Below are 27,352 nucleotides of genomic sequence, written 5' to 3'. Positions count from 1 at the left end.
ATTACGTCCGTACGTGGAGCCTATCCGCCAAAAAATGCAACCAATTTAGACATTTTTCCTAATTGGTAACTCAGTAGTCTGTTATAAATTCTCATTTTCTATAAGCACTTTGATCTAATATAAAGCTTATCAAGGCAATATTGTTCATTACTTTTAAACATAGTATATAAAGTTTATATATTTTCGTACTTCGTACACTACGTTAACAGACTTGATGAATCAGTTTAACTTCATCAATTATCTCCTTAGATTACTTATCAGGTGGAGGACCTGGTAAACTAATGTTAGCCTGTAACTCCTTACGATTTCTACGATTCCTAAAAGAACGATTCAACGTCATCAACTCCTTAAAGGTCTCATCTTCATAGACAATGGCAGCAAATTTTGAATCGATTAAAAGCCAGCTACGAACGCACGAGCTTTTAGCGCTCAAATTCGCGCTACGAACATTGAAAATAGTTTCCATTGTTCCACATGTGATACGCCAAAAGGCTTTTTGTTTCTTCCGGCGAAATTGCTGTTACTATGAAAATATTGTGTTGTTTTCGCTTGGCTTCTATTCCCGGTATTGTGTTTTAGTAATGAATTGGATTTCTACGAGAACCAATTTTTATTTAATCAATTTTGTTTGCATGGCTTGGGGATTAAGTTATGTAGTTTGCAATATATTGTGTATTACAATATTAAAAATGCGAAAGTAACTGCCCAACTGTCTGTCTCTTCTTTAGGCCTGAACCATTGAACCGATTTGATTGAAAACGAATATTGTTAGAGACCCGAGAAAAGACATAGAAATGTTTTTAGCCTGGAACTACAACAATGCTGATAAAAGACCGTCACTGTTAATCGTTTCCTTTGACAGGATAGGACAGCTAGTAATTAATATATTTCCATACACTTTCAGGAAATAATTGATATGAAATTTTCACGTCACAGTATTTGTAACTGAACTGAACCTAGTGTGGCAAGGATGTACTGGTGAAGCAGCCTGTGACGGGTCAGCTAATTATATAATACAGATATATAAAGAGACATGTTCGTCCCGGGCTGTATCTTCTAATTAAACGCCAAAGTTTACTATTTGCGTTTGGATACTTGCTTTTTATTCTCTATCCATTTTCGCTACAAAAAAATTGCTTATATGTACATTGTTTCAACAATTGTCAGCGTTTGTAGAAACATCCATCTCTAACAGATTTCTCCTAAGCAAACATAAAATTACATAAAAACTTATACACGATATTAAGAAAAATAATACTCTTAATAAAATTTGTTTAGTATTATTGTTTTATATGTGTCATATACTTTCCCGTCATCAAAATGAAGTCCCCAAAGCATTGATTGCTTATTTCTCACGAGGATGACACAATTCCGAAGCTCGGTATCTCTTAAGTGGTCAATACGATGACATCATTGCTCTAATAGTGTCATGTGGAGGCGGATTGTCCGATATCTTTAGGATGCAGAGTATTCAGTAGCGACTGGATTAATGCTGAATACGTGATAGATACATTTGGATTTATTAATAGCGACAGCAGGCTCCTGTATACCAGATGAGGTGAAGCAATTCTCTTAATATATTGTACCACATTTCTTCTGTATTTGTATAATATTTAATAACGGCATGGACACGTATATTCAGACAAGACAGTTGATTTTTTATCATTAGTTTTTAGTAATTATGTGTAATAACTTTTCAAAATATAAAATCTTTCGAAATTGACGTTAACAATGGTCTATAAATCTGTGAACATGGATGAACATGAATTTTTGCTCGCACAATAACAGCTGATCGGTACCGTACATAGGCTAGTACATAGGATATATACATAGGCTACTTCTAACGAGGGTACTACGCGTATGAAGACGCGGCTAATATCTATATATAACATATGTATGTTATTCTCGTGTAGTAATTTTCGTTCTCACACTTTTCCGAAACGCCTAGGTCTGAGAATCGGCCAACATCTTATTCACATACCCCAAAATTTCGTGTAACACAGAACAGCGTTTAGTTAGCTAGTCTGATATAATTCTTTATTATATTATCATTATCGCATTTTTCGTTATCAAGTCACTTCGCTTCCACTGAACTTATTTCGATTAAATTACGTTCAACAAAAACCTTGATATATGTATGACTTGATATGTAGACACTCTAAAATATTTATAAAAAGCCGTCATGACCTTATTTATGTCTTCGTCGGCAATGGAGCTGGTGGCAAGCTCTACCACCGCCCATACGCAGATTGCCGACTTTAAATTGGAAAGGTATTAAGGATTGACAAGAGGTATAAAGGAAAGAACTGGGAAGGGTAAGGAAAAAGATGTGGGCAGTTGGCTTGTGTAGTTATGAAATAAGTGATAATTTTTTGTGGTTTTTCACGCCAATGAAACTCGTGTGAACGGGTATGAAATAAGTTCAGCCAATTTCGGTAAATGAGAATGTGCCGATTACTTTGGTCGTTTGTTACACTTGCGCATTCTTTCGTGACAGTAATAAATCTATCGTTTAAGTTTCTATTCATAAATTATATGTATAACTTTGTATTGTAACTTCTGTGCGGAATTCTAGTTTTGTTTTTGAAACGTCTTATATTCATTTAAGCCTTTATTGCTGATGCGAAACGCATATAAAAATACTAACAGCACTACACAGCAGACTTCCCAGTTTATTTTTTTACTTGTACCTTTTCTGCTTATATCACCAAACTTATCTTAATCTATATCTATATATTTATGATTCTTTTAATTCCCCTTTCGTATGAAATAAATTAAAAATCACATTTTTGAGTTAATGTCCATGTTTGGCTTCCGTAAGCATGGCAAAATACGTGCCTTTTCGACATCGTAGGAAAATAGTTACTTTTAACTATTTATTTTAGTGATCAATATTTTATTCATTAAGGACACTCTTCTTTCAATAAGTACGATTTTCTCATCCATAGCTGATAATAGATGTTCTAAAAATGTATAGCTTTTTACATATTAGTTATGGAATTAGATTTCTTTGCCATGGATTTTGATCGACACTATATTATTTATATGACAAATTAGAACCAATCGTAATTCAACGTGATTCATATATTTTCATATTTAGTGTTATAGTATTAAAAATACATAATCATTGAATACTATTCAAAGAAAAGCTTTCATAATTGACATGTCTTTTTCATGTTAATATAAATTTGCTTGTTATCTGAATTACTAGTGTATTTGGTATATTTTATCTGTGTCTGAATCGTTTTGCGCTTAAATTATTCCAAACCAAATCTCCTGTTAAAACATGTAATTTAAATACTGTAGCAAACAACCATGCAAGTGTGATGTGAATATGTATATTAATGAATTAATTTTGTTGCAGAAACAAGCAATGTTAGTTCGGCAATTGGAAGAAGAGCTCCGATTGCGCATGCGCCAGCCCGCTCCAGAATTACAACAACAATTAGAGGCACTTTACGCGGAAAATGAACATCTACAACGGGAAATTGCCATTTTGAGGGACACTATCAAGGTATCATTTAATTTGAAAACCGATTTAATGTATAATATAAGGAAAAATCTTGTACGGTATTAGAAGACTCGTTATTTCGATCTTATTTAACTGTTATTACGAGTAGTATGATTAATAACGATGATATTAATAAAGTTGTAATCTAAAGTTGTAAGATAAAATCATATGGGACTTAATCTAAATAAAAGTTTAAAAAATAAAAATAAAAGTTCTTGGTATAAACATTGTATAGTTTAATATAAATAATGTGTAAAATCATAAAACTTATTTTCACATTGAACTTAAGTTTCTTGTAATGTAGATGTGATAATGTAATCATATCGTAGGGTTATAGGTTATATCTACATACTGGAAATATAAGAAATAAATATTTATAGTAGGTACGTTTAATATTGTCTGGTTTGTATAGTACATGTTTTTTAAGATTTAATGGCTTGGTTACGAGACCTTTAAGCCAAGTCTCATTTTTGATAACAAATTTCTTCAATTTTATGTATTTTCACGTATTTGCTGTAATAACTTATTTTGTTTAGTACCTATTTACACAACATAATTGCTGAGACGAATTTATATTACTAATTATTTTTTCTATTCACTAATGTGTCTTATGGGTTATTTACTAACTGCTATATATTTCTTTTCAACCGACTTCATGAAATGAAGGAGGATATCCTTGTGACTGTATTTTTGTTGACCTCTGAACTTTCGAATGGGTAAACCGATTTTGATATTTTATTTTATTTGAAAGTATCATTAATTATAATTATTATAACAGGAACTGGAATTACGAATTGAGACACAGAAGCAAACGTTACAGGCCAGAGATGAAAGTATTAAGAAATTATTGGAAATGCTACAGAACAAGGGAATGGGTAAGCTCATATTATTGAAACTTAAAAAGCTCTATTTCCACGTATTATTAATATTTAGAATGCGAAAGTGTGTTTGTATGTTTGTTTGTTTTCACATCGCAACGGAGCGTTTTTACGATACGATTTTTCCCTCTTCAGATAGTTTGGACGCTAGATAGGCTTTAACTAAAGAGAGATAGTTCAGGGACTTTAAAGAGATATATAAACCGCAGTGATGATTCATGGGAATTTCCTTTGGCTACGCGGGCGAAGTTGCGACGAAAAGCTAGTGTAGGATACATAACAAGATAAAATTAAACTGCATTTTCAAATTATTTATTGAGGAGTCTAGATTAAAACCTGAATATTTTGTTGTATTTAGCTGTGTATTAGAATTAACTATATGTACATAATATGAACTGCGCAGTTACGTAATGTTTTATTCAAGAATGCCAAGACAGATGATTTGTAACAAAATAATTAGGCTATGTTGTTTTAATGAAATGTATAATATAATTATTTTCTAGATAATTCGATTTCGACGCTTGCAGTCTGCAAAGAATTTGTAACTAATCAGTAAAACAACGATAATTATTTGATTTGATTAGAACTTTTTTACTTGCATGTGGATTAAATAGATAGTAATGAGCCCCGTGATGGTAGTACGTATATAAAATTGTAACCGTAATTTACACATAATATTTTCCAGGTAAGGAAGAAGAAAGGCAAATGTTCCAGCAAATGCAAGCCATGGCACAAAAACAGGTAATTGTTTCATACATGATGAATGTCAGTATTGCATGCGGTGTTAGACTATTATTCTAATAAAGGGAAATTTCACAATAGATTAACGCCAGAAATTTTCCTCGATCAGAATTATTCTCTGACCAGTAGATTTCCTGCACCTCTTCTTAAATAAATGCGCACGTCACCGCTTACTCATATATATGTGTATTTGACCACATGGGCGTTTTATTTTGTGATACCTTTATCAGTCACTGTTTCTGTTAGTGTTGTTCTTGATAGTTTCATTTCATTAATTTCTCCAGCCGAATGTTACTGTCGCGATGCCTTATCCAAACCACTGTGGCTTCTCTGAACTCGCTTCCTCTTCACCTCCATACACCCGAGCTTGTTCCCCGAGCACAGAACTAACATTTCTCCCACCCCCACGTCGACGTCCGTACGTCCCATCGGCTGACACGTCACGAATCGTTGCATGTTTAGCTCATTACGACCCGTCACATGAACCCTAGCGAAGACCGTCTCGTTATTTCATTGGTTGAGTTTTGTGTTAAAATTCGTTTCCGCTGGGGCTGCGTCTGCTGCGGAGGTCGTACGTGCGAACGTAGCCCCAGCGAGGCGGTAGCGAGCGGACGCGTGGCGGGCGTGTAGCGGGCGGCCGGCGCGGGTGTTGACCGACTCGCGTGTGGCAGGAGCTCAAGGCGACGGCGGATACGCTGAGGGCGCTGCAGATGCAGCTGGAGCGCGCGCTGGCCGCCGCCGGGCTGCCGGGCGGCTCCGCGGGCGCCACGCTCACGGCGGTCCTGGAGACCAAGGAGGCGCGCATTGCGACGCTGGAGCGGCAAGTGGCCCTCCTCGAGAGCGAGCTCGCCGCTTTCGCGTCCCCGCCGCCGCCCTCGCTCGCGCCCTCGCACGCCTCGCTTTACGATAAGGCCGAACCTCCCTTCAAGCGACAAGTAAGTTTTCTGCTCAACGACGTCCGCGTCACCACGGACGGGCGGCCCCTTCAGCCGCAACCGCCGCGTTACTACAGATACGCTACGACCCTGTGACTGCGTTCGCGTTCGCGTTCATTGAGAGCCGCCGATGTACTTTTGTGTATTGTTTATTGTTAAGAGATCGATATTTTGTTATATAGGATAGGCCCGTAGAATGTATATCGTGTGAGATTACGTTAACGATTAAGACTGTCGAGGTCGTAAGCTACGTTTTTGTAAATTGATTATGTGTTTTGATAAACGCTTTCGGTGTGATCGCAACTCATCGTCCAGTATAGCTTGGTCCCGCGCCACCCATCACTAGTATAGCTCACACGACCTCTTCATGTAGTCGTCATGTCATCAGTCTCTTCACAGTATCGGTAGATAAATGTATCACAATGTAGGCGCCCGTTCATTGACGACGTTTATTCAATGATATTTTTATCTCTTCGATGCTGGAAAACTTTCTTTTGACTCATTTAGCTTTACAATTACGAACGCTAGTTCTAGATAAACAGAAAGTTTTCCAGATATGAACGATGAATTCGAATCGGCTCGATTGTATAAAGTAAATTAATTGCATGTAGAAACTAAATTAAGATACGTCGAAATGTCTTCCACGGCACTGATAGAATTAAGTGCTGAAAACATTTCTAACACTTCTTTATCTATCGAAGCTTGAGCCGCTTGAAAATCGATACTAACAGACTTAACTTCAACCGTATCCATGCTAATGAGTAGCATATTTTTAACATCAATATCATTTCCGCCATCACTTATCGCCTATGTAGATAGATTTTCTTTGAATAAATTTGTGGTTTTTCTAATCGTATGTTCGGATTTATTTGATTTTTTGATGCTGCTATGAGCAGTTGGATGAGTTCCGTCTGGAGATTCAGAGGCGAGACCAGGAGATATTGGCGATGGCTGCGAAGATGAAGGCGTTGGAGGAGCAGCACCAAGATTATCAGCGCCATATAGCAGTCCTCAAGGAGTCGCTGTGCGCCAAAGAGGAACATTACAGCATGTTGCAGACAGACGTATGTGAAGCTTTTTCATTGATGTTCAATAGTTCAGATATAATCACACAAACTCAATTTACTCGTAATATTGAAACACATCTCAACAATGTATTTTTTTATTCAAAAAAGTCTAGTTAAACTTTCTATGCGGTGGATAAAATTGTTAAATAAAGAACTGATAGATTACTAAAGTATATAACAAATTAAACATAAATTTACCCACCATAAGCTATATACATTTTATTCGTATATATTATGTATTCATATAAATTGGAAAGAAAAGCTTGGTTTATTCAGTAGTGGTACAAACATTATAACTAATAAACTTTTAGGTGGAAGAACTAAAAGCTCGTCTAGACGAAAAGAGCCGTCTCGTGGAAAAGAAAACAGCGGCAGCATTGGCCGCTGCCCACGAACTAGCAGAATTGAGAGACCACTCAGAAATAAAGGACAGAAAGATTAACGTGCTGCAAAGGAAGGTAAAGAGTGGATGTTGTGTTTCTAGAAAATGTTAAGTTTTTTGACATTAGTAATTACAGATATGTATAGAAAGCTAAAATCGATATTAATGCTATATTATATTAGAAAAATTATTTTGTATTTTGTTAGGGTCAAGGTGGAATAAACCTAAGTTTTAACATTACGTGATTGTAAAAAAAATTGTTGAGCATAAAGTATGTACCAACGAACTTGGTACATTTCCATTTATTAATATTCTGTAATGCCAACATCGAAAATTTAACCAAATGTTCTATAAACGCAAATGAAAGAAATACAAAAATGATTGACCACCAATGACCTAATTTGTAAAACTTTGTTTAAATCAATATGATTAACATCAACGTAATTTCATTCCATTTTCCAGTATTATTTTTGAAATTAAATAGTTTTCATCGATTGTAAAGTGGATAATGTAGTTGATATATGTGTAGTGGAAGTTGTATGAGTTTTTATTATTTTTTTGTAAGCTTTTGTTTTGCGTATATATTAAGAAAACATTTCTTTTGTGTATTTACATTTCCTTGAGTATTTTCTTATTATTTCCTTAAGCTTGTGGTATTATGTATTTCAAACGAAATAAATTTTTTATGGTTATGTTTTATAGATTCTACTTTTAAATATATTTCTTTGTTATACGTGTTTTGTTTTTATTTTTCGTGATGTTATATGAGTTCCGCTAGTGGCTACGTTCAAATGTTTAGTTTTATGTTTTGTGTTCTGTTATTTTATTTCGATTTAAGGTATGTATTTTCTATTTATTATTTTGAAGGTAGGCATGTATTTTTTGTTTTGTTTATTATTTTATTTATTTTTTCGTTTAAATCTGTAACATTAAGAAGTATGACATTTACTTAAATAATATAACATTTTTAGATTGAAAATCTTGAAGATTTACTCAAAGAGAAAGACAACCAAGTCGATATGGCTAGAGCTAGACTGAATGCAATGCAAGCGCATCACTGTTCCTCAGAAGGTGCTTTATCTTCTTTAGAAGAAGTCATAGGCGACAAAGAGAAACAAATCCAACAGCTTAGAGAACAGAGAGACAGAGCCGAACATGAAAAGAACGAAGAAAGAGAGCTCCACGAAAGAGAAATAGCTGATTATAAGATGAAGCTGCATGCGCTTGAAAGCGAGGTAGAAAAATTGGGCGCAAGACTCGAAAGAGCTCAAGCGGAGAAGGACAGACTTGAAGCGAAATTAGAAAGTTCACAGTCTGAATTGGGTAAATCTAAAGCAGAATTGGACAAAGCAGCAAGTGAAGTGGGAAGATCTGGTGCTGATTGGGAAGCCGCAAAACAACGCCTCGCTAGACTAGAATTAGAAAATGAAAGACTTAAACACGAATTAGAGAGATCGCAGACAACGTTCGGTAGAAGCACATTAACGACGTCACAAGAGTTAGACAGAGTGCAAGAGAAGGCTGACAAGACTGCTACTGAATTGAGAAGGACGCAAGCGGAGTTGAGAGTGACTCAGGCAGATGCAGAAAGGTCCAGATCTGAGGCTAGTGCGTTGCAAGAGAAGTTAGAGAAATCACAAGGGGAGGTCTATCGTCTCAAGGCAAAACTCGAAAATGCACAAACCGAACAGGATAGCTTGAAGGAGGAATACGATCGGTGAGTCATAATTTAAATTTAATTAACTTTAGGAAACTCAACTAAAAGTCATGAAAAAGGCACTAAGTACTTGTTTTGTAAAGAACTAGCTGCGCCCCGCGCTTTCACCTGCGTAAGTCCGTATCCCGTAGGAATATCGGATTAAAAATTTGCCTGTATGTTATTCCAGTTGTTCAGCTATCTACGTGCCAAACTTCATTGCAATCGATTAAGTAGTTTTTGCGTGAAAGAGCAACAAACACACACACATCCTTACAAACTTTCGCATTTATAATATTGGTAGGATTAAACTGGATCAAAAAACTTTAGGATTCTCTTATCAAATATTGAAATTACGCTTTAGAGTTTCTTGGTTGCTTGAAAATATGATAAAGATCACGCTTTTGCGGAGTTTAACTGACAAACTTTCTTAAAATAATAAAGTAATATGAAAAGTTACAATGGTCCCCGATTTCGATTAGATTTCTCTAAGAAAAATGTTTTTCCACCCGCTGGTGAAGTTTATGGTTATCTATATTTAATAATCACATATTTTAGTACATTTTCCACTTCATATAAATTTTACCGTTTAAATGTTATATTATATAAATAAGTACAATGGATAATATCGTATCACGATTCTTGCTTTGAATTCTTACATACCATCTGTTTAAAAATTGAAATCTATAATATATTGGTTTAACCATTCTTACGTACCACTGTTTTCTATTTAAAAATTGATATCTATAATATATCTATAATATTAATTCAATTTAACCCAAACAACAACAGCTACAAGTATAAAAATGTCAAATCCACCTCTTATATTTTTTAGAACGTATGAAGTACCATGCTTCATAAGGTGCCTCTTTGAAATGTTATCCTGAAGTTATGTCGATAACCTTCATATAAGACCAAATTCATGTATATAACAAGCCAGAACAGAAGCACTTATATACCGAAACCGTTCACGAACATAAATGCTTGCTCAGACTTTAAATAACTCATTACCTTGTAACTGTAACACTATAGATATCGTAGATTATTAGACATACTTAGGCGTGACTATTGACAGCAGATTCAACTAGAAAGAACACAGCACGGAGTGTGCGACAGACTAATACAGAATTCCCTATAAAACCTTATTAATGCTTTACACTGGCCGAATCAATAATTTTCCTATGGGTTGTCTAGTTATGGACGTACTTGTAAGACCAATCTTGACAAAATTTATACATTAAGATTAAGATTATTAAAAACGATCGTTCAAAGTAACATCAAGGGAAAATATAAAAATGATAAACGAAAATTATTTGAAATATGTATGTATGTATGTAAGTAAAATACATACCGATATGTGCAACAATTAATCTAACACTACTTAAACAAGAATTCTTAATAGTAACATCAATAAATTTAAAAAAAACGCTCATAATAACATAATAACTCGTAGCGTAACTAACGCTACGCTGCAGCTCCCATCTTATAAGAACGGTCACGGGAAAAGAACCTTGAATTACATTATATCCAGTCTCATTAATCAACTACCTAAATCTATAATAGAATCAATAACGATAGAAAAAATAATCGACACTCAAATTCTGGAAACCAAATTAAAACATTTTTTTGAAGAACACAGAAATGAAGACTGAAGTAAAATAATAGTACAATTTATCTAATTAATACCATTCATCAATAGATAAAATAAATAAAACATAAATAAAAACAACAAAAATGTTATAACAAACCTATATAGTTACTTTTTGGCATTTATTTTTATTATATATAAGTATATAATAGACCTCTACATCCATCTGACAAGCGATAAGTACGTTATTAATACGCACGTTAACGTCAACATATATTTATATTATTTTCTAAAAGGAACATGCTTGCATATCATTCCAAGATGCTATTAATATATTCGGCCAGAAAGGTCACCAATGTCGTTCGTCACTAAAAGTTTATATCTACCCGCATTAAAAGTTAAAATAATTAAAAAACACATGTAGCGGTCGTTGTCTTATGGTGCACGGAGAAACTTAAATAAGTTTATGTTTGCATCATTTATGAATATTTATAAGTTATTTAATGAATATCAATAAATAAATAAATTCTCTCACTGCACCAGGTTACAATCGTCCATCAGTCGCCTGCACTCTGAGCGTGATAAGGCCATAGCAGAACTAGATAAGGCTCGGGAAGAATTAGAAAGGACCCAAGCTACCCTGGGCAAGGCGCAATTGCAACAAGATAAGCTACAGGCTTCGTTAGACGCGGCTCATTCAGAGATTGATAAACTGCAAGAGAAGTTAGATAAGTCTGCTGTGGAAGTGAGAAAGGTGGGTGATAGGTTGATAAAAGTAACATCTCTTAATTTGTTGTATTGTAGATATTTTTCAATCCAACGTTCAATCCTAGTTTTCTGGTTTTGTATGCAATGTCATTAATGAATATGATCTCTTATCCTACCTTATACAGATAAATATAATATATTCTGAAACTTCATATATTGGTGGTTAAAAGAACTTGGTAAAATGTGAAAAACGTAAGATACATTGTCCTAGTTAAACAAATAAAAATTACAAATTGATAATAAACAAGATAGTATCTAATCATTACAACGCTTCACTAAGACTACACAAATAAATTACATGTTATAATGTTAACAAAGACAAAATTATTGCCCACAGCTGCAAGTGGACCGTGAGAAGTCCGCATATGATTTCGAGTCGCTTCAATCACAACTGGATAAGGCTTTAGGTCAAGCGGCGCGCCTGCAGAAGGAAAGGGACACTGCTCAGTTGGACGCTGATCGGTTCCGGGACAAGCACGAGAAAGCACAAGTAAGTGAGGTTATTTTATTTATTTATTTATTTATTCTTCATTGTATACACAAAAAATCCAAATATAACATAATAATTGCGACAAAGGAATTTGTATACAATTGGCGGCCTTATGGCTATAAGCCATTTCTTCCAGGCAACCGACGGGTAAAGTATAAATACACAATACAGTCGAAAGTGTGGATCAAATTTGTCCTAAATAATCAATAGATATATAAAAATACACAAATACATAGACACAAACTTACTATATAAATAGAATAACAATAAACATATACTTATACATATTATATACATACATATTGATATATATAAACATATAAAACACAAAAAAAGTTATATTTAATGAACGTTAAGGGCTTAAAGACCCGTTAAGGAAAAGAACAAAAATATGGTCTAGATTTCAATGTGGTTTAAGAACTTAGATAATTTGAATGTTTAAATATTAATCTTTGTACATTATATGCATGTACGAAGTCAAATCACGATATTATTATAAAACTTGGTATGACTCAACAGTGCATTGGTAAAGGAAATAAAATAATTTTCAAATTAGGCTCTTTCTTTCTAACCATGCACGTCTGACATTTAGTCCTATTATTGTACTATATGAAAATAAAATCACCTGAACCTTACGTTTTCACCCCAGACTAGGTTTTAATTAATTCAGCTTTTTAATGAACAAATCAATGTATTTTAGTAACTTCCAACCCTCGTGATTATTTGCCATTAAAGTGGATTCGTAAAAAAATATTACACTAATAATTTCTACAGTAGGTTTAAGCTCAGTAGAGTAATTTATTATAGTTTATGGCTAATTTTACATTTGATTTGCGACATTGTACATAATTTAAAAATACTAGGCGAATTTGTACGTTTGAAAGATTTACTCTATATAATATGATCCTAATATATACTACTATGAGTATAATATTATAAATGCGAAAGTTTGTAAGGATGTGTGTGTGTTGAATGAACTACTGAACCGATTGCAATGAAATTTGATACGTAGATAGCTGGATAACTGGAATAACATATAGGCAACTTTTTATCCCGATATTCCTACGGGATAGGGACTTACGCGGGTTAAACCGCGGGGCGCAGCTAGTCCTATCCTACTATATCCTACTAATATTATAAATGCGAAAGTATGTAAGGATGTATGTATGTGTTTGTTGCTCTTTCACGCGAAGACTTCTGAACCGATTGCAATGAAATTTGGTATGTAGACAACTGGACAACTGGATTAACATATAGGCACTTTTTATCCCGATATTCCTACGGGATACGAACTTACGCGGGTGAAACCGCAGGGCGCAGCCAGTATAATATATAAGAATATAGCCTGTTTTATTCAACTCGTGTTAAGTCAGACTGACCAGCTAACGGAAAATAAAGCATCATTTACTACACCAGTCACGTAAAATCGCGAAAATTAGATGGTTTAATGTGAATTGCTTCTATAATGAGGTCGCAGTCTTTGATGGACGTGAATCCAGTTTATTACCACAAAATGGAGCTTTCTGAAGAGCGTAAAGATATTCTCAAATGTAATAAAACACTTGGCAAGCTTCACTGTGTGCGTAATACGTAACCGTCTCTCATTTGTCTAGACGAAGCGGCGTCTATGTATCAACATATGGACTGTACTGTCATAATAAATTACGGTGTGATTGATTGGACGAAGAATTATGAGTTGTGTTTTGATTTGATTTGATTTTAATTGATCATGTTTGAGTTTTACGGTATATATATAGGTAATACATTCCGTATTGTATATTCTTAGAAAAATTATATGTATACTCATAAAAACACACATCTAGCAACTATTTATGAAGTCGTCCTCCAAAAAAAAGACAAACGGAAGAATAATTGCCAATTTATATTCAAGACACATCCAATAAATACGATAAAAAATAGAAATAGGTAAATTCTAGAAAATATCTGCGATGTATTTGAACTTTATCGTCAGATCTTTGACCCAGACAGGAACAAAGTTATGGATATATAAATATTGATTGTCCTTTCGCACGAATTGTTTCTACTTAAGTATAAGTTGTATGGAACTGTGCCAGTAAGAATATGATTCAGTTTTTACTAAATACAGTCTAACTCATGATACCATTGAACAGGCTGATAAAATGTGAATTTGATAGTTTTGCTGCGACGTCTATTCGTTATGGTGATATCTTGAATGTATTGGAAATGTCAAACAAATGCTTTCGAGTGTAATATTTAGTTATTTAGATTGTACTATGGGCGAAACCGGAGCATATCGATATTTTTATATGGTTTGATTTTTCTCAATATGTAGTCCATGTTCGTATCTAGGCAATTTCAATATTTGCTTAGTACAATATCTTAAGATTTAAAGTTTAAAAATGAAAAACAAATATAAAATCTTATTGGAATAACATATGGTATATACTAAACAACTCTGTTTTATCGTCCCTACACAATATCATATCATATCGATATCATATTCAAATTCTTTAGTGTGTTCTGTGTATTGTATTTGTACAATCTTAATTGCGGGTTTCACAAACATTTTGTTCTTTAATATGGTTTGTTAAGCTTATCTGTCAGCTAAATTGACAAATAATGTATGAAAATTGAGGCAAAACGTGTCAAATAGGCTATCAAGAACATTATCAGCAACTGATGAAACCGACCGTTACACCCTTAGCTTTCGAACACTTTCAAATGTTTTACATTTAAAATTTTGTTTTGTTCCCAGGCGCTAGTGGCGCGTATACAAAAGGAGCGCGATTCAGCGCTTGCAGACGCTGCCAGCTGCCGCGAGCGAGCGGAGGCAGCGGCTGCAGCGGCCAACCGCGCGGCGAGGGACCGCGACAGCGCTGCCACAGAACTCGATGTGCTTAGAGAAAGATGGGAGAAAGCGCACCAGCAACATCAGAAACTTACCGTGAGTTTATAGACTTTATCTTGTTCATAAATCATTAACTGATGATAATGAGCTACTGCTAATTGAGGTATAAAAGATAAGAAATGTAACAATCCGAAGAAAGACATAGTGAATAGGTAAACCATATTTATTAGAAAAAAAAACATTAACGTTAGTCGTAAAACATTGTTCTTTTATGTGTAGTTAAAGTCATAAATCGTAGTAGGATTTATATTTAAAAATCTACATCAGACTAAAAACTTATGTTAAAATCTGAATGCAATAAAAAATATAATATAACAAAATAAACGTAATACAAAATAACTTTATTCGATATTTGATTATATATTAATTGGAAAATATAATATACCTACTTATATATTTTGTTGTTATTTTCAGATGGAACGAGATGACGCCCTCACTGAATTAGAAATATTGAAAGAGAAATTAGACAAAGCCTTATATTCAACACAAAAGACCATTGAGGAAAAAGAGACCGCGCACAAAGAATATGAAAAAATGCTTGAGAAGTATGATAGGTACATTGTATTCTATGTCGTCTTGTGGCTTATTGTTTGATGTTGTAACATAGCACACACATCAATATCGAAAACTCATTATTTGCCTTGTTTCAGATCTCAAAACGAAATATACAGACTGCAAAACAAGATAGATATATTGGAAGCTGATAAAGATCGTTTAGAATTGGAATTGGAAAAACAAGTTCACTTATCTACCAAATCTAGGGATGATCTGAGGAAACTGCAAGATGAATCCGCAAGACTACAGGAGATGTATGACAGGGCATCTTTACAATTAGGCAGGACAAAAGAACAGGAAGAGAAAGCAAAGGAAGACATGGATAGACTAAGTGTTGACATTGAAATGGTGAGAGACCGTTACGAAAAGAGTCAGATCGAGCTGCGAAGATTGCAAGCAGAAAAAGAAAAATTAGTGGCAGACAGTGAACGTTTACAGTTTGAATATGACAGGGCAATGACACAGTGTGGTAAAGCACAAGCGTCCAATGAAAAGACACAAGAAGAGATGGCCAGAGTGCAGATAGAACTTGAAAAGATGTACGATAAGCACGACAAAGTATCGGCCGAGTTGAGAAGGGTTCAGGCTGAATTAGATAAAGTAAAAGCGGATGCTTCAGGTGCCCGAGAAGAAGCAGAACGATATGCAGCACGTTATGGAAAGTATCATGATACGAAGGAAGAACACGAAAGAACAAAGTTGGAAGTAGAACGGCTTCGCACACGGCTAGAGAAGACGACGCTAGAGCTGGAGCGTGCACGTAAAGCGGAAGAAGAGGTTACTCGTCTACGTTCTGAACTAGAACGCGTCGAGGGTCTCCGAGGTAAATACCAATTCGAACAGGATAAATGGAGTACTGAATTAAGCCGCATGCAAACCGAACTCGATAAACACCGCGAACGATTCGAATCGTCACAAACTGAAATCCAACGTCTGCAAGCTGAAAAGGAACAAGCGGAAACTAAATTACATGAATTGAACATACAATTGGAACTGTCTAAGAACGAAGTGACAAAATTATCGACGGCCATGGAGAAGCAGAGAACTGACCTTGAGCGTGCTCACATTGAGTGTGAGAAGTTCAGGGATAGATGTGAGAAATTGAAACTGCGTTCGGATCAATTAGAGAAGGATAATGAGAGACTAAAGGGAGAACTTACACAAATTGAAAGAATGAAGTTACAAGCTGTTGCTGGCGATAAGGCGAGGACGGAAGATAGATTAGAAATTGAACGACTCCGTGATAAATTAGAAAAAGCGATACAAGCTAGAGATGCCACAGAAATGGAGGCAGGACGCTTAGCTAAAGAACTTGAAAAATCACAAATGCATCTTGCGAAGTACCAGGAGACAAATGAGACGACACGCGTAGAATATGACAGGATGACAAATGAATTAGGACGCATGCATGAACGTTTAGAAAGAACAATATTAGAGATGCGGCAGATTGAACAAGAAAGGGATGCACTCAGAGCTGAGATACAGAATACTAGACGCAATATAGAACAACAACAACGTACATTAGATCATCGCACGCAAGAAACTTTAGTGAAATTACAACAAGAATTAGCTCAATCAGTGAGAGATAGAGAAAAGATGGCATCTATTCTAGAGCAAAGAGACAAACAAGCTGATGCCATAGAGAAACAAATAGTTAAATTAGAGGCGGACACAAAACAGCTGACAATTGAACGCGACCAACTCGTAGCCCAACTAGAAAAGTCTCAGGATATGCTTGTGAACTTCCAACGAGAGTTGAACTCGTCAGAAACAGAACTGCAAAAGCAGCGTGAAGAAGTGAGACGACTTAAAGAGGAACAAAGAAAAATAGCACAAGATTCCGAACGCGGTGCAAAATCTGTTATCGAAAGCCGCGACCGGGAGATCGCGAAATTACAACAACAGATGCAAGCTGTCTCAAAAGAAAAAGACTCTTTCAGACAGCGCGCAGAAAAGGCTGAGAAAGAGGCACAGAGAGCCGCTGAGGTCGATAAATGGAAAGCCGCCGTCGAAGCGGAAAAGACGAAAGCGATCGCAGCGGAGAAAGCGCTATCGGAATGCCAGCAACGCTTACACTCATTAGAGAAACAATTCCAGGCTCAACATCAGCAATTGCAGCAGCTTCAATCTCGCGGATCGTCCAACGTGCAAGAAGTTCAGAAGCAGCTTGAAGCGGCTCAAGCTGAGGCGCGATCACTCGCGGTGGAAAGGGAACGTTGCCAGTCGCAGCTCGAGATGCTCGTACAAGAATTGGAAAAGAGCCAGGTCAGTTGGAGGATCGCCCGGCCCACAGCTACCGGGAGGGATAGGCGGGGTTGAATCGAGTTTTATGGGCTAGTTTATCACTTTCTTATAATATTGTACACTATTTAAATGTTGTTAATTTTTAGTGACGACTTAGAGCAACACGGCTATTAGATTTTGTTTTGAGTCTTGTATTTTCACCCTCTTTTATCACTGCAACACACATGACTTACTTCTCTCTCCCTCCACAAGCTTATAATTATTCAATCAAACAGTCTGTAAGTAACATTGTAAAACATTTACACTATGATATAGTAATGAAAGTATTGTAGATTACCAGATACTACGATTATTTCTTACTTATTAACTGAATACTGCTCACACGGATTATTTGATTACATATTATTGCTACATTCTTATATTTTTATTAAATGAACATCTCGTCTATTTACATTTTCCGCGTTGCTCTTTGTTTCGTCGGTCACTGTTTGAACACTAAGGCGAAACTCGATTGAACCGCAAATCGCGTTGTAACATCATTGCACCGGTGCCATGGAGTAGATTTTGATTTTAATGTTCATGCGTTTATTTTGGTTGAGTCATCATCGGTGTCATGTACATTGTTGTTGTATTGTAGCATGCCTCCCACGGCCCGCTGGGCATCCTCCAACCCCTCATTCGTATTTGTTTTATTAGTTTCATCATCGCAAAGTATTTCGGCGTCAGATTTCATGAATGTAAATGTTTTTTCGGCAAGTTGCACCAGACATTTCCAAATCACAAGCGCACCACCCACCATATCGCGATTGTAAAATGTTCGGTGCAAGAACGCTTCACGTTTCGATAATTTTGTATATTTCAGCCATCGCTATTGCAAATGTGTATTGTGTTGTGTCATAAATTAAAGTGTTTGAAACTTTCTATCTATCATTGAACGCATTGCTGCAATTATGATTTGCGTCTACGTGTTACAGCTTTTGTAATGATGGGCTTACGAGAATTTTTTACTTTGAAAGATCATAATTACAGTTGAAGCTTACTTGAATTGCTATATAAATGTAAATATTTCATGTTATAATTTTGCCGGTGATTTTTTCTTGTAATCATCTATTCCAAATTCAATCACATTACGCTTCGCTTTTACCATAGAAACTCAAAAATTGTATCGATTGCAAATTTCATCCCTCTAATGAGAATGAACACATATGATACATGATACACATTATACATTCATTCTGACCATATCGTGTCTTCTATTCTTCTCAGTTATACGTAAAGCGAAACGTAATGTGGTCAACTGTAGCTGATTACAAGTTTATCACCAATATTAAAACATTATAGAATTGAACAGTAAAATAACATTTCTGTGTAACAGCTCGATCTCCGAGAAGCGAACAAGAAACTCCAACAAGCTGGACAGAGCGGCAGAGCTGGGGAAGATACGGCTCAGGCTAGAAAACAACTTCAAGAGGAATTCAAGAAACTAGAAGACGCAAGAAAACAATTTGAAGAGAACAGAAGGGCGGTGGAGAACAAACGGAAAGACGTGGAGGAGAAAGAGAAATCGCTAACGGAGTTAGACCGACAGTTAAAGAAGAGAAAAGAGCAAATGGACCAAATGGAAGCATCCTTAAGGAAGGTAAGAACAACAACGATTAGAATTTTGACAATGGAATAGCTGATATTTGAAACAATTTTTAAATGACGTTATCGATATAACATCGTATCTATCTTAAACAGGCCGGCGGCAGTACAGCAGCGGTAACAGAAATTAATCGCAAACTCACAGACACGCAGAAAGAGGCTGACGATCTTAAGAAGCAGTTAGGTCAGGCTCAGGAGGAGTCGAAACGGTTAGCAGCTGAAACTGAGCGGCTGTTGCAACTTGTGCAAATGTCGCAAGAGGAACAGGCGCAAAAGGAGAAACAGATTATGGATTTGCAGCAGTAAGTAGAAAACCCAATACGGTTGAAGCATGATTTAATAAAGAAATGTTTAGTTCAAGTTGGAAAAACACACGATTTAAAATGCTTATAATTACTATCTGCTATATTTTAGGTCTGTGAGAAACCTTCAAGCCAAATTAAAAACTCAGCAACAAGCACAAGCACAAAAAGAAGAGGTAAAATTTACATTTCTCGTGTTGTTCACCAAATTTTATTTATTTATATTGGCATTGTTTTCATTATTTTCTGGTAAGAGTCATCTTATAATTAAAAGTAAAATTATTAACTACTACAACATAAGACATCTTGATCTAAGTCTTTACACCCTCAAAGTACCAGCAACACTTCTATTCGGCGATGGAAATCATCTACCATCAGATTACTCGCTTATCTTTTGCATGATGTTCGAGAAAATAAAGGACTATCTTCTTATCTTTCTTATCTTTCTTATCTTCTTTTTATCTTTACTTTAATCATACTTTATACATACATTGTTGCAGTAACTAATCTAAATGTATTAAAATTTATTAACATTATCATTTATTAATGAACCTATTCATACTAATCTAATAACTATGCTAACATGAACTAACAATTATTTTTATGCTGCATTTCAGGCCGGACCCGCTGGCTTCCTCAAAAGCTTTTTCTAAGTTAGCCCTTCTCAAGACTGTCGTTCATTTAATTTATCATTTGTTTAATTTTTTCTTTAACTGTCGCACTTACTAACTTTCCGTAAGCGACGCCTCCGATCTCCACGTCTTTCGGTAAATCATCATATTTAAGCTTTACAAACGCAATTCGTACTTAAGTAATGTTATTGATATTTGTATTGAATATATATTGTAATGAAGTGTTCAGATAATAATAATAATGCGTCACCTCTTGTTGATAATCCTTGAAACCATGTATACAGGTTTTCTAATTGAGTTTATTGTAACCAGCACACAAGTAAGATAAATATTAGTTTAGCGATATTTTTAAGTGTTTAAATGGAAATTTAATCGTGTTCAGCGGGACTTGTTTTTTAAGTATTGATAATAAAATATTACAATATTGTAAAACTGTTAAGCAACCATGTATCTAGGTAGAACTGTAAGTCCACTAGTCCATGTTATCCAGCTTTTCTTGTTATGCGAATATCAATTGAGGAATAAACTGAAATCTATGTTGGCCTTTCTCGAATTATTTTTGAGTTTATACTGTTGGTATGTTTTGTTACTGACTAATTAATAGTTGTTATTATTATTTTGATTATTTTCTTTCATTTTCTCACCCCTATCGTTAGGAAATATCGCGAGCAAGACAAAGCGAGATAGATGCGATCAACGATCTGACAAACACTCTTAAAGAAAGAGACAAGCTTAAATGCAAGTTAGAAGAAAACAAGATGAGGATAATTGATTTAGAGATAGAGTTAAATGAGTCATCGCTTATACTTTCGGAAATATTAAAAATATCAGACAGTCAAGACTTGAATAACTTAAAAAAGAGTAAGAGTTTCTTTGAATTGCAAAAGAGTGGTAAGGTAGTGGATAGGCTCGATAAATGCAAATTTAGTAGGAGTTACAATGACTTGCATGTGGGAGGAGACAGGAGTATGATAAATGTACCGAAGTTAACACGTAAGATAACAGATTTGACGAAGGAAATCGAAATAAAGAATTCGAAAATTATTGAACAACAGAAATGTATATCAATATTGGAAGAAGCGTTAAGAGAAAACAATAATATAGCCGAATTTGAACAACTTTTAGCCGTGGTAAGAAGTAAGGATGAACGCATTGATGAATTAGAACAGATATTAAATAATAAAACTGGTGCTGCGAAAAAATTATATAAAGAAAAAAGAATATTGGAATTGGAAGAAGCACTTAAAGAGTCATTTTTGATTGCGTCAGAAAGAGAAAAGGTATTCTATGAAGAAGAAAAAAGGAGGATCGAAGCGATAAATATGGTTAGTTTTACATATCAACTTTATATTCCCACATATCAGACTTTTAGAATTACTGTATTTCCATGAAAACTTAACACTTTATTGCCTTAGAAATTTTGTTTATAACAAAAATATTCAGAAACTTTATTAAAGATACATACGTATCATAGAAATAAACAAGTAATGTTAAAAGCGCTTTTAATATGAATTATTGACTTTCTTGTAACTAATATTTGCGAGTAAATAGCAGAATAATGTAAAAAAGGTAATGTTTCAGATGAAGAAAATGGAACAAAGGATTCGTTCGCTGCAAAACGCTTCAGTGCTGAATTGCGAAACCTGTTCAATGCTAACAAAGCGCTTGAAACAACTAGAAGATTTACTGCAACGCTGCAATATGAAACGAGAAGCAATGCTACGTCATTGGTCACGTGTCGTGTAAGTTATAGAATACAAAGAGCATTGATTTTTCTAAGGAGAAACGTATAATTATTAAATGTTGAATCACATTACAAAATGAAATTTATTATTTGAATTTTTTCGTTGCAAATATGTACAAATATTATTTCTTAAATCTTCAATTAAATGTTACTTGGGTCATTCAATGTTTATGATCTACCAGACAGATATTATGTTCCTACTGGAGGGAAACACACGGGTCTTCTATGAGTTGTGGCATATGTCACATGTCGTCGAAATTTTTGATGCTTCGACTTGCCAGATACCTCAAGATCTTACTCTTTACCGTTTCTAGCAGTGGTTATGTGAATAATGTACAGATGGATTGAAAAATAAATATATTTTTTCCACCCTCATGTGATTTTGAGCTCCCAACTTTTTGCTTTAAGCCTGAGGTCCTAACTGAGTCACCAGTGCTCTGAAATGTATATCGCGTTAAGTCTTATTGGACAATAGAAAATACTAATATTTCAAGGATAAGAAAAATAATGAAATGATGTTAATTATTAATGTTTTTTATAGGCAAGATCTTTTGGAAGGTGCCATTAGTGAAAAAGACACGCAAATTGCTGAATTGGAAATAAAGGGAGTTCTGGATGAAAACGAGACAAAGGCATGCGACTTATTAAAGAGTGAGAGAGATCGAATGCTAAACAGATTAAAAATGGAAGTGAGTTTTTTTTATTTACTTGACTTTTATATTTTTGTTACATAATCACCACTTCACCACTTTATATAATACCAAATCACCACTTTATATAATCATTTATAACTAGGATTTATACAGTACATACCCGATAAAAAGATATTTAGTTTAATTAAATAATGTATTTCTATTGTTCTTCTGGGAGACATCTAGATTCCAAAAGATAGATTTTTATTTTGCCTTATCAAGAACTATTGCCCGCAGTAGCCAAAACCGCTGTAATGAAATGCAGTCATATAATATAACGATAATTTCCAGACCGAAGCGCTAATTGAATTTGAAAAAGATACAACCGAATTACCTCAAGAGGAAAGTTCCTTGCCGACAATCGTCGACGATGTGTTAGCGGCCTGTGAAGATAACCAAGTAATTATCTGGGTATCGTAAATCCACACTGTTGGGAATGCGAGTGATTTTTTTACTTTTTTACCATAATTATTTAATAAGCATGGAACTGCCTTAATGGAGTGTGATTTTTGAGAAAACAAGGCCTAGTAATAGGTGAAATGAAGACTTTTTAGACCTCTAACCACATTACAAAAGAAAGTCAATTATAAATAAACACATTTCAGGAAACTTAATCATGTAGACAAAAAAACTACAGATAAATATAATTACAAGACAATACATACTACTCCTATCGCTTGTCCCTCAGTCTTGTGGTGTGTTGCCCTCAATAAAATGGCTGTCTTATTTAATGTAATACTGCAGTGGATCTTGAGTGTGATAATTTGTTTTAGTGCGAGTTATAACACATAGGTAATTCTTAAGGGTTTGATTGAACTGCTTTAAGAGATATGGGTTTTATATTTGAACTGACCTGAAACCTAACGCTTATTACGATTTCGATACAGGCGGACATTGGAATCAACATAAGTCTATGTTTGTTTTGTTGCGACAAGAAGTATCGGATAATTATAATTCTCAATACTATATAAATATAATAGTCATCTTTGTACGAATGGTGGGAGACATGAAGATAACTTAGATGAAAATAATTCTTAAATGATAAATATGGGTATGGGTAGCTAGCCCTCCATAGTTTAATTTATTTTTCAATTTTGTTCCAATTCTGTCGTTGTATTTGCCCTTTTCATTATTTTAAAGTCAGAATTTGTCGGATCAACTATCAAGATCTTCGGATCAAGATAGTACTTGGATTGAGCATTGGGGAATATCTTATATTTAATGAGATTTCTAAGAGTATCAACTCGATAAAATAAAGTCCAAGAAAAACATGCAATCTTGAAATTTTTATTTTTGTGTTTGAAAAATCCATAGTAATTATGATGGTTAACAAATAAATGCCAAACAATTTTAAGACTAGAAATCAATTATGTGAAATAGCATTGTTTACAGGAGGAGGACATCCCTGCCACTGTGCTGTGACGTCTTAAAGCTAAGTCTTATCTGTGTTGTGGCCTAATACCATCGCACTTGTCATCTCATCCGCTACTTTACCAATCATCGCTTTTCACCAGCCTAATTGCCAATATTCCTCAAATAAAAATTATTGTGAAGGAATACTTTTTCTATCCTTGTAGTCTATGACTCAAAACCATTGACAAATCAATTTGGGGGGGAATCGCAGCTGTCAAATTTGACATCTGTCAGAAATGTCATTTCTTTCAATTCGTAATTAGTTTTCTCTGATTTTATTAATGTTTTATTTATTCTCACACGATACGACACGGAACCATTTTGAGTGATACCAAATAATATTTTTTTAAACGAAATTGATTGATATTTAGTGGAGATTATTTATCCTATTTATATACCCTATTATAGCACTTGTTAAAAGTTGTATACATGTAAAGCAATAACTTAACCTCTGCTCGTCTTAGATTATTCATATTGGTGTCTATTTTTTAACTAGTAAAGTCTTCTACTGATGCTGCTAATGAATTGTTATAAAACTAATATTAATCCTATAATAATATTTGATGCTTATTTATATTTTATTTTAAGCACTATCTCGACTAAAATGCTAATGTATAACAATATGATACTCTTATTTAAAAAAAATCATTAAAACGTGGAAAATACTAAGATGCACGGTTTTGAAAAACAGTTGAAATAATATTTTAGAATTATTTTTGAAATTACATATCATGCACAAAGTTTGAAAGCCTTTGGGCATATCATTATGTTACGTAGCTTGAATTGTAGAATTGGTGTAAAGACAATGCTTAACGAATCAATAAAAGCACTGCCTTATGTAATAAGAGTTTCCTTTCGATTGAGAGCCTACGTAATCTTAGGGACGTCTGTTCGCCTCGGATGCACGAGGGTGACTTATTTGGTAAATTGCATCCTGAACGGCAGCTATTTTCAACTACACACAGTATTTATAATGTGAAATTGTGAGCTTTTTATATTTTTTACAACCGTCTTGCAAGTGTGATAGGCGTGTAGACAATCCAATTTGTGAATATAATTTGTTACATGTAAGTATATACTTATATATGTATGAATGGTACTTGTACATTGCGTTGACTTCGTTACACGTGTTTGTTGTTTTATAAAAGTTTTATCCGTTGTTCTGATACATGAATTATTTATCCGCGTTACAGTTCATAAATTGGATATTCTGTACAGAGTAAGTGACATGAAATTATGTTTATCCGAAGACAATGGTCGCTTGAACATGGCAATATTTATTTAGTCGGTACCTACACCAACTTTTACGATGTTTATTGAATTTGTTACGGGTCCAATAAGGCCATTGTCTTTTATTTTACCGTCAACTTTAATTCTTGTTTGATCCATATGGAAATTCCTCGGGCATAAGCCGAGGTCTTACATTGCTAATGTAGTATGTATCTATGATAGATGGGAATAGAAAAGCTGCAATGTTTTGTTGATTTACAAATCGAAAATTATGTTCCAATAAATACAGATAACTAATAGATAATTATAATTAAGTTTTTGCATTGTTATTAGGTACAATTGAAACATTTTTAACGGGTTAAAACTTGGATTAAACTTACATTATAATGCTGATAACTCGATTTGAGAAAATATAACTTTTGCTTAGAGATTCTTTGTTGTATTCACCAACGTTCATTTTCTATTTCCAACTAAGCTAATAAAACTAAGTTAAAAAAAAACCCATTTCTCTATATATTTCCAATAAATTTTGATTTTTAGTCTGTGATAAAATATATTTTTCTTCCGTTTCGTTTAAATTCAAGAAGTTCTTAGCGTTATAATGTAATTAACTCTATTCTCAACTAGACTTTGCAGCTACAATTTTGTAATGATAAAGTGTAGGTGAATTATATTATCACAATAATAATATTAGTTAATTGTTATTATAATATGACGTTCGTATTGTTTCACACGTTATATTGACAGATATGCTAACATAAGGATAAATGTTCTTTGAAATATAATATCTTCGTATAATATGATTTGTGTCTATTATTTCTTAACCTATCCTTGCCTTCTTAAATCTGCCTAATATTTAACGTTTTAACAAATTTAAGTCGATATTCAAAGAGGGCATTACAGCATAAATCGCTCAAGTGCATGTGAAGCTGGAGGAAAACGCTAGTAAGAGAGTTAAATACACTCGTACCAAAGTCATAAAATAAATTTTGAAACATAAGTTTAATTTCACTCCAAACCTGCCGTACCGACTTTAATTAATTTTAACATGAACATTGAAAAGTTTGAAGGACTTTAAAGTGTAGTATTTTATATAAAGCACAACGGTACAGTAGTTTTATGTATATCCCTTTTTGGTGGAGAATGCATTTGAACTTAGTTTTTACAAAATGAAATAATAACACTAAGCTTTAATTGTATCAAAAGCCGTAGTAAGTAGGATACCATACGTAATAAAAATAATAAATGAGTTTATTATTTTTAATTTCGTTTTTTTTTTTTGTTCACTTAGAAGAAATTAACGTTATTTATTCAAATTGTAACAGACTAAATGCGTCATTATATATGTTTTCACGCCATCTATCGTGGAGTAGATTTTAACAAAAAAGAAAAATTAATGCTTAATCTATCCAACACTAGACGGCGCTTCATCATTTCTTAAAAGGTGAGGTGATTATATTATGTTAAAACTTCGAGTCGTATACACCAACTTTCTATATTTTTTTTATAAAAACTGCTTGTAAAGCTTCAATAAGAATAACTTACCATAGAATATAAAAAAATATTTTATTATGATTGCCATTTATGGACCAAACTCCACTGTGTTCCGTCGTGTCGAATGCCCACAAATTTATTATAACTATCATAAGTACCAATAAGTCCCTAAATTTCTTGAAAAGAGAATGAAAAATTATATCCAAAAATGATTTAATACTGGAATAGTATTTTTCATGTCCAGTAGTTAAATTTTTTGTAATAGAAAATATTCTTTTAAGTATCTTTCTATAAACATAAAATGTACCGACTAGGAGACTTATACTTTAAGATAAAATTAAATCAAACAAGCAAATGAAATCGAAATGTCGCGGACTAGAGCTGTTAGTTTTTATATAATTATGTTAGGGTTGAGCCAACTATAAATTATGTTAAAGTTTATTTTTGTCTGTCCTT

At 34.2% G+C, this 27,352-nt stretch overlaps 2 protein-coding genes across 3 annotated transcripts in view; both read left to right on the top strand.

The window, feature by feature from the left end:
* Positions 1-20,614, top strand: part of LOC119836707 (plectin) — a 36,174-nt gene extending 15,560 nt beyond the window's left edge. Inside the window, exons 2-17 of one of the 2 annotated variants that reach the window (XM_038362132.1) lie at positions 3,365-3,514; positions 4,290-4,386; positions 5,075-5,130; positions 5,802-6,065; positions 6,962-7,129; positions 7,444-7,590; positions 8,486-9,231; positions 11,342-11,552; positions 11,904-12,056; positions 14,794-14,982; positions 15,361-15,500; positions 15,597-17,766; positions 19,121-19,384; positions 19,486-19,691; positions 19,804-19,867; positions 20,309-20,614. In XM_038362132.1, coding sequence (XP_038218060.1) covers positions 3,365-3,514; positions 4,290-4,386; positions 5,075-5,130; positions 5,802-6,065; positions 6,962-7,129; positions 7,444-7,590; positions 8,486-9,231; positions 11,342-11,552; positions 11,904-12,056; positions 14,794-14,982; positions 15,361-15,500; positions 15,597-17,766; positions 19,121-19,384; positions 19,486-19,691; positions 19,804-19,867; positions 20,309-20,344 — 5,061 coding nt within the window. In that variant the 3' untranslated portion in view covers positions 20,345-20,614. The remainder of the gene's footprint in view (positions 1-3,364; positions 3,515-4,289; positions 4,387-5,074; positions 5,131-5,801; positions 6,066-6,961; positions 7,130-7,443; positions 7,591-8,485; positions 9,232-11,341; positions 11,553-11,903; positions 12,057-14,793; positions 14,983-15,360; positions 15,501-15,596; positions 17,767-19,120; positions 19,385-19,485; positions 19,692-19,803; positions 19,868-20,308) is intronic. The other variant, XM_038362133.1, reaches the window with a different exon arrangement.
* An 81-nt stretch (positions 20,615-20,695) lies between these two features.
* LOC119836708 (ERC protein 2-like) lies at positions 20,696-26,313 on the top strand. Its single transcript, XM_038362134.1, has 5 exons — positions 20,696-21,648; positions 21,905-22,065; positions 22,609-22,756; positions 23,051-23,170; positions 24,152-26,313. Exons 1-5 carry the CDS (start codon positions 21,082-21,084, stop codon positions 24,179-24,181), a joined length of 1,026 nt encoding a protein of 341 aa, XP_038218062.1. The 5' UTR covers positions 20,696-21,081; the 3' UTR covers positions 24,182-26,313.
* The last annotated feature ends 1,039 nt before the right edge of the window (positions 26,314-27,352 follow it).

This window comes from Zerene cesonia, chromosome 25, assembly GCF_012273895.1.
Source record: "Zerene cesonia ecotype Mississippi chromosome 25, Zerene_cesonia_1.1, whole genome shotgun sequence".
Classification (NCBI taxonomy): domain Eukaryota; kingdom Metazoa; phylum Arthropoda; class Insecta; order Lepidoptera; family Pieridae; genus Zerene; species Zerene cesonia.
Note: the sequence above shows the minus strand (reverse complement) of the source record. Positions and strands in the feature narration are given on the sequence as shown.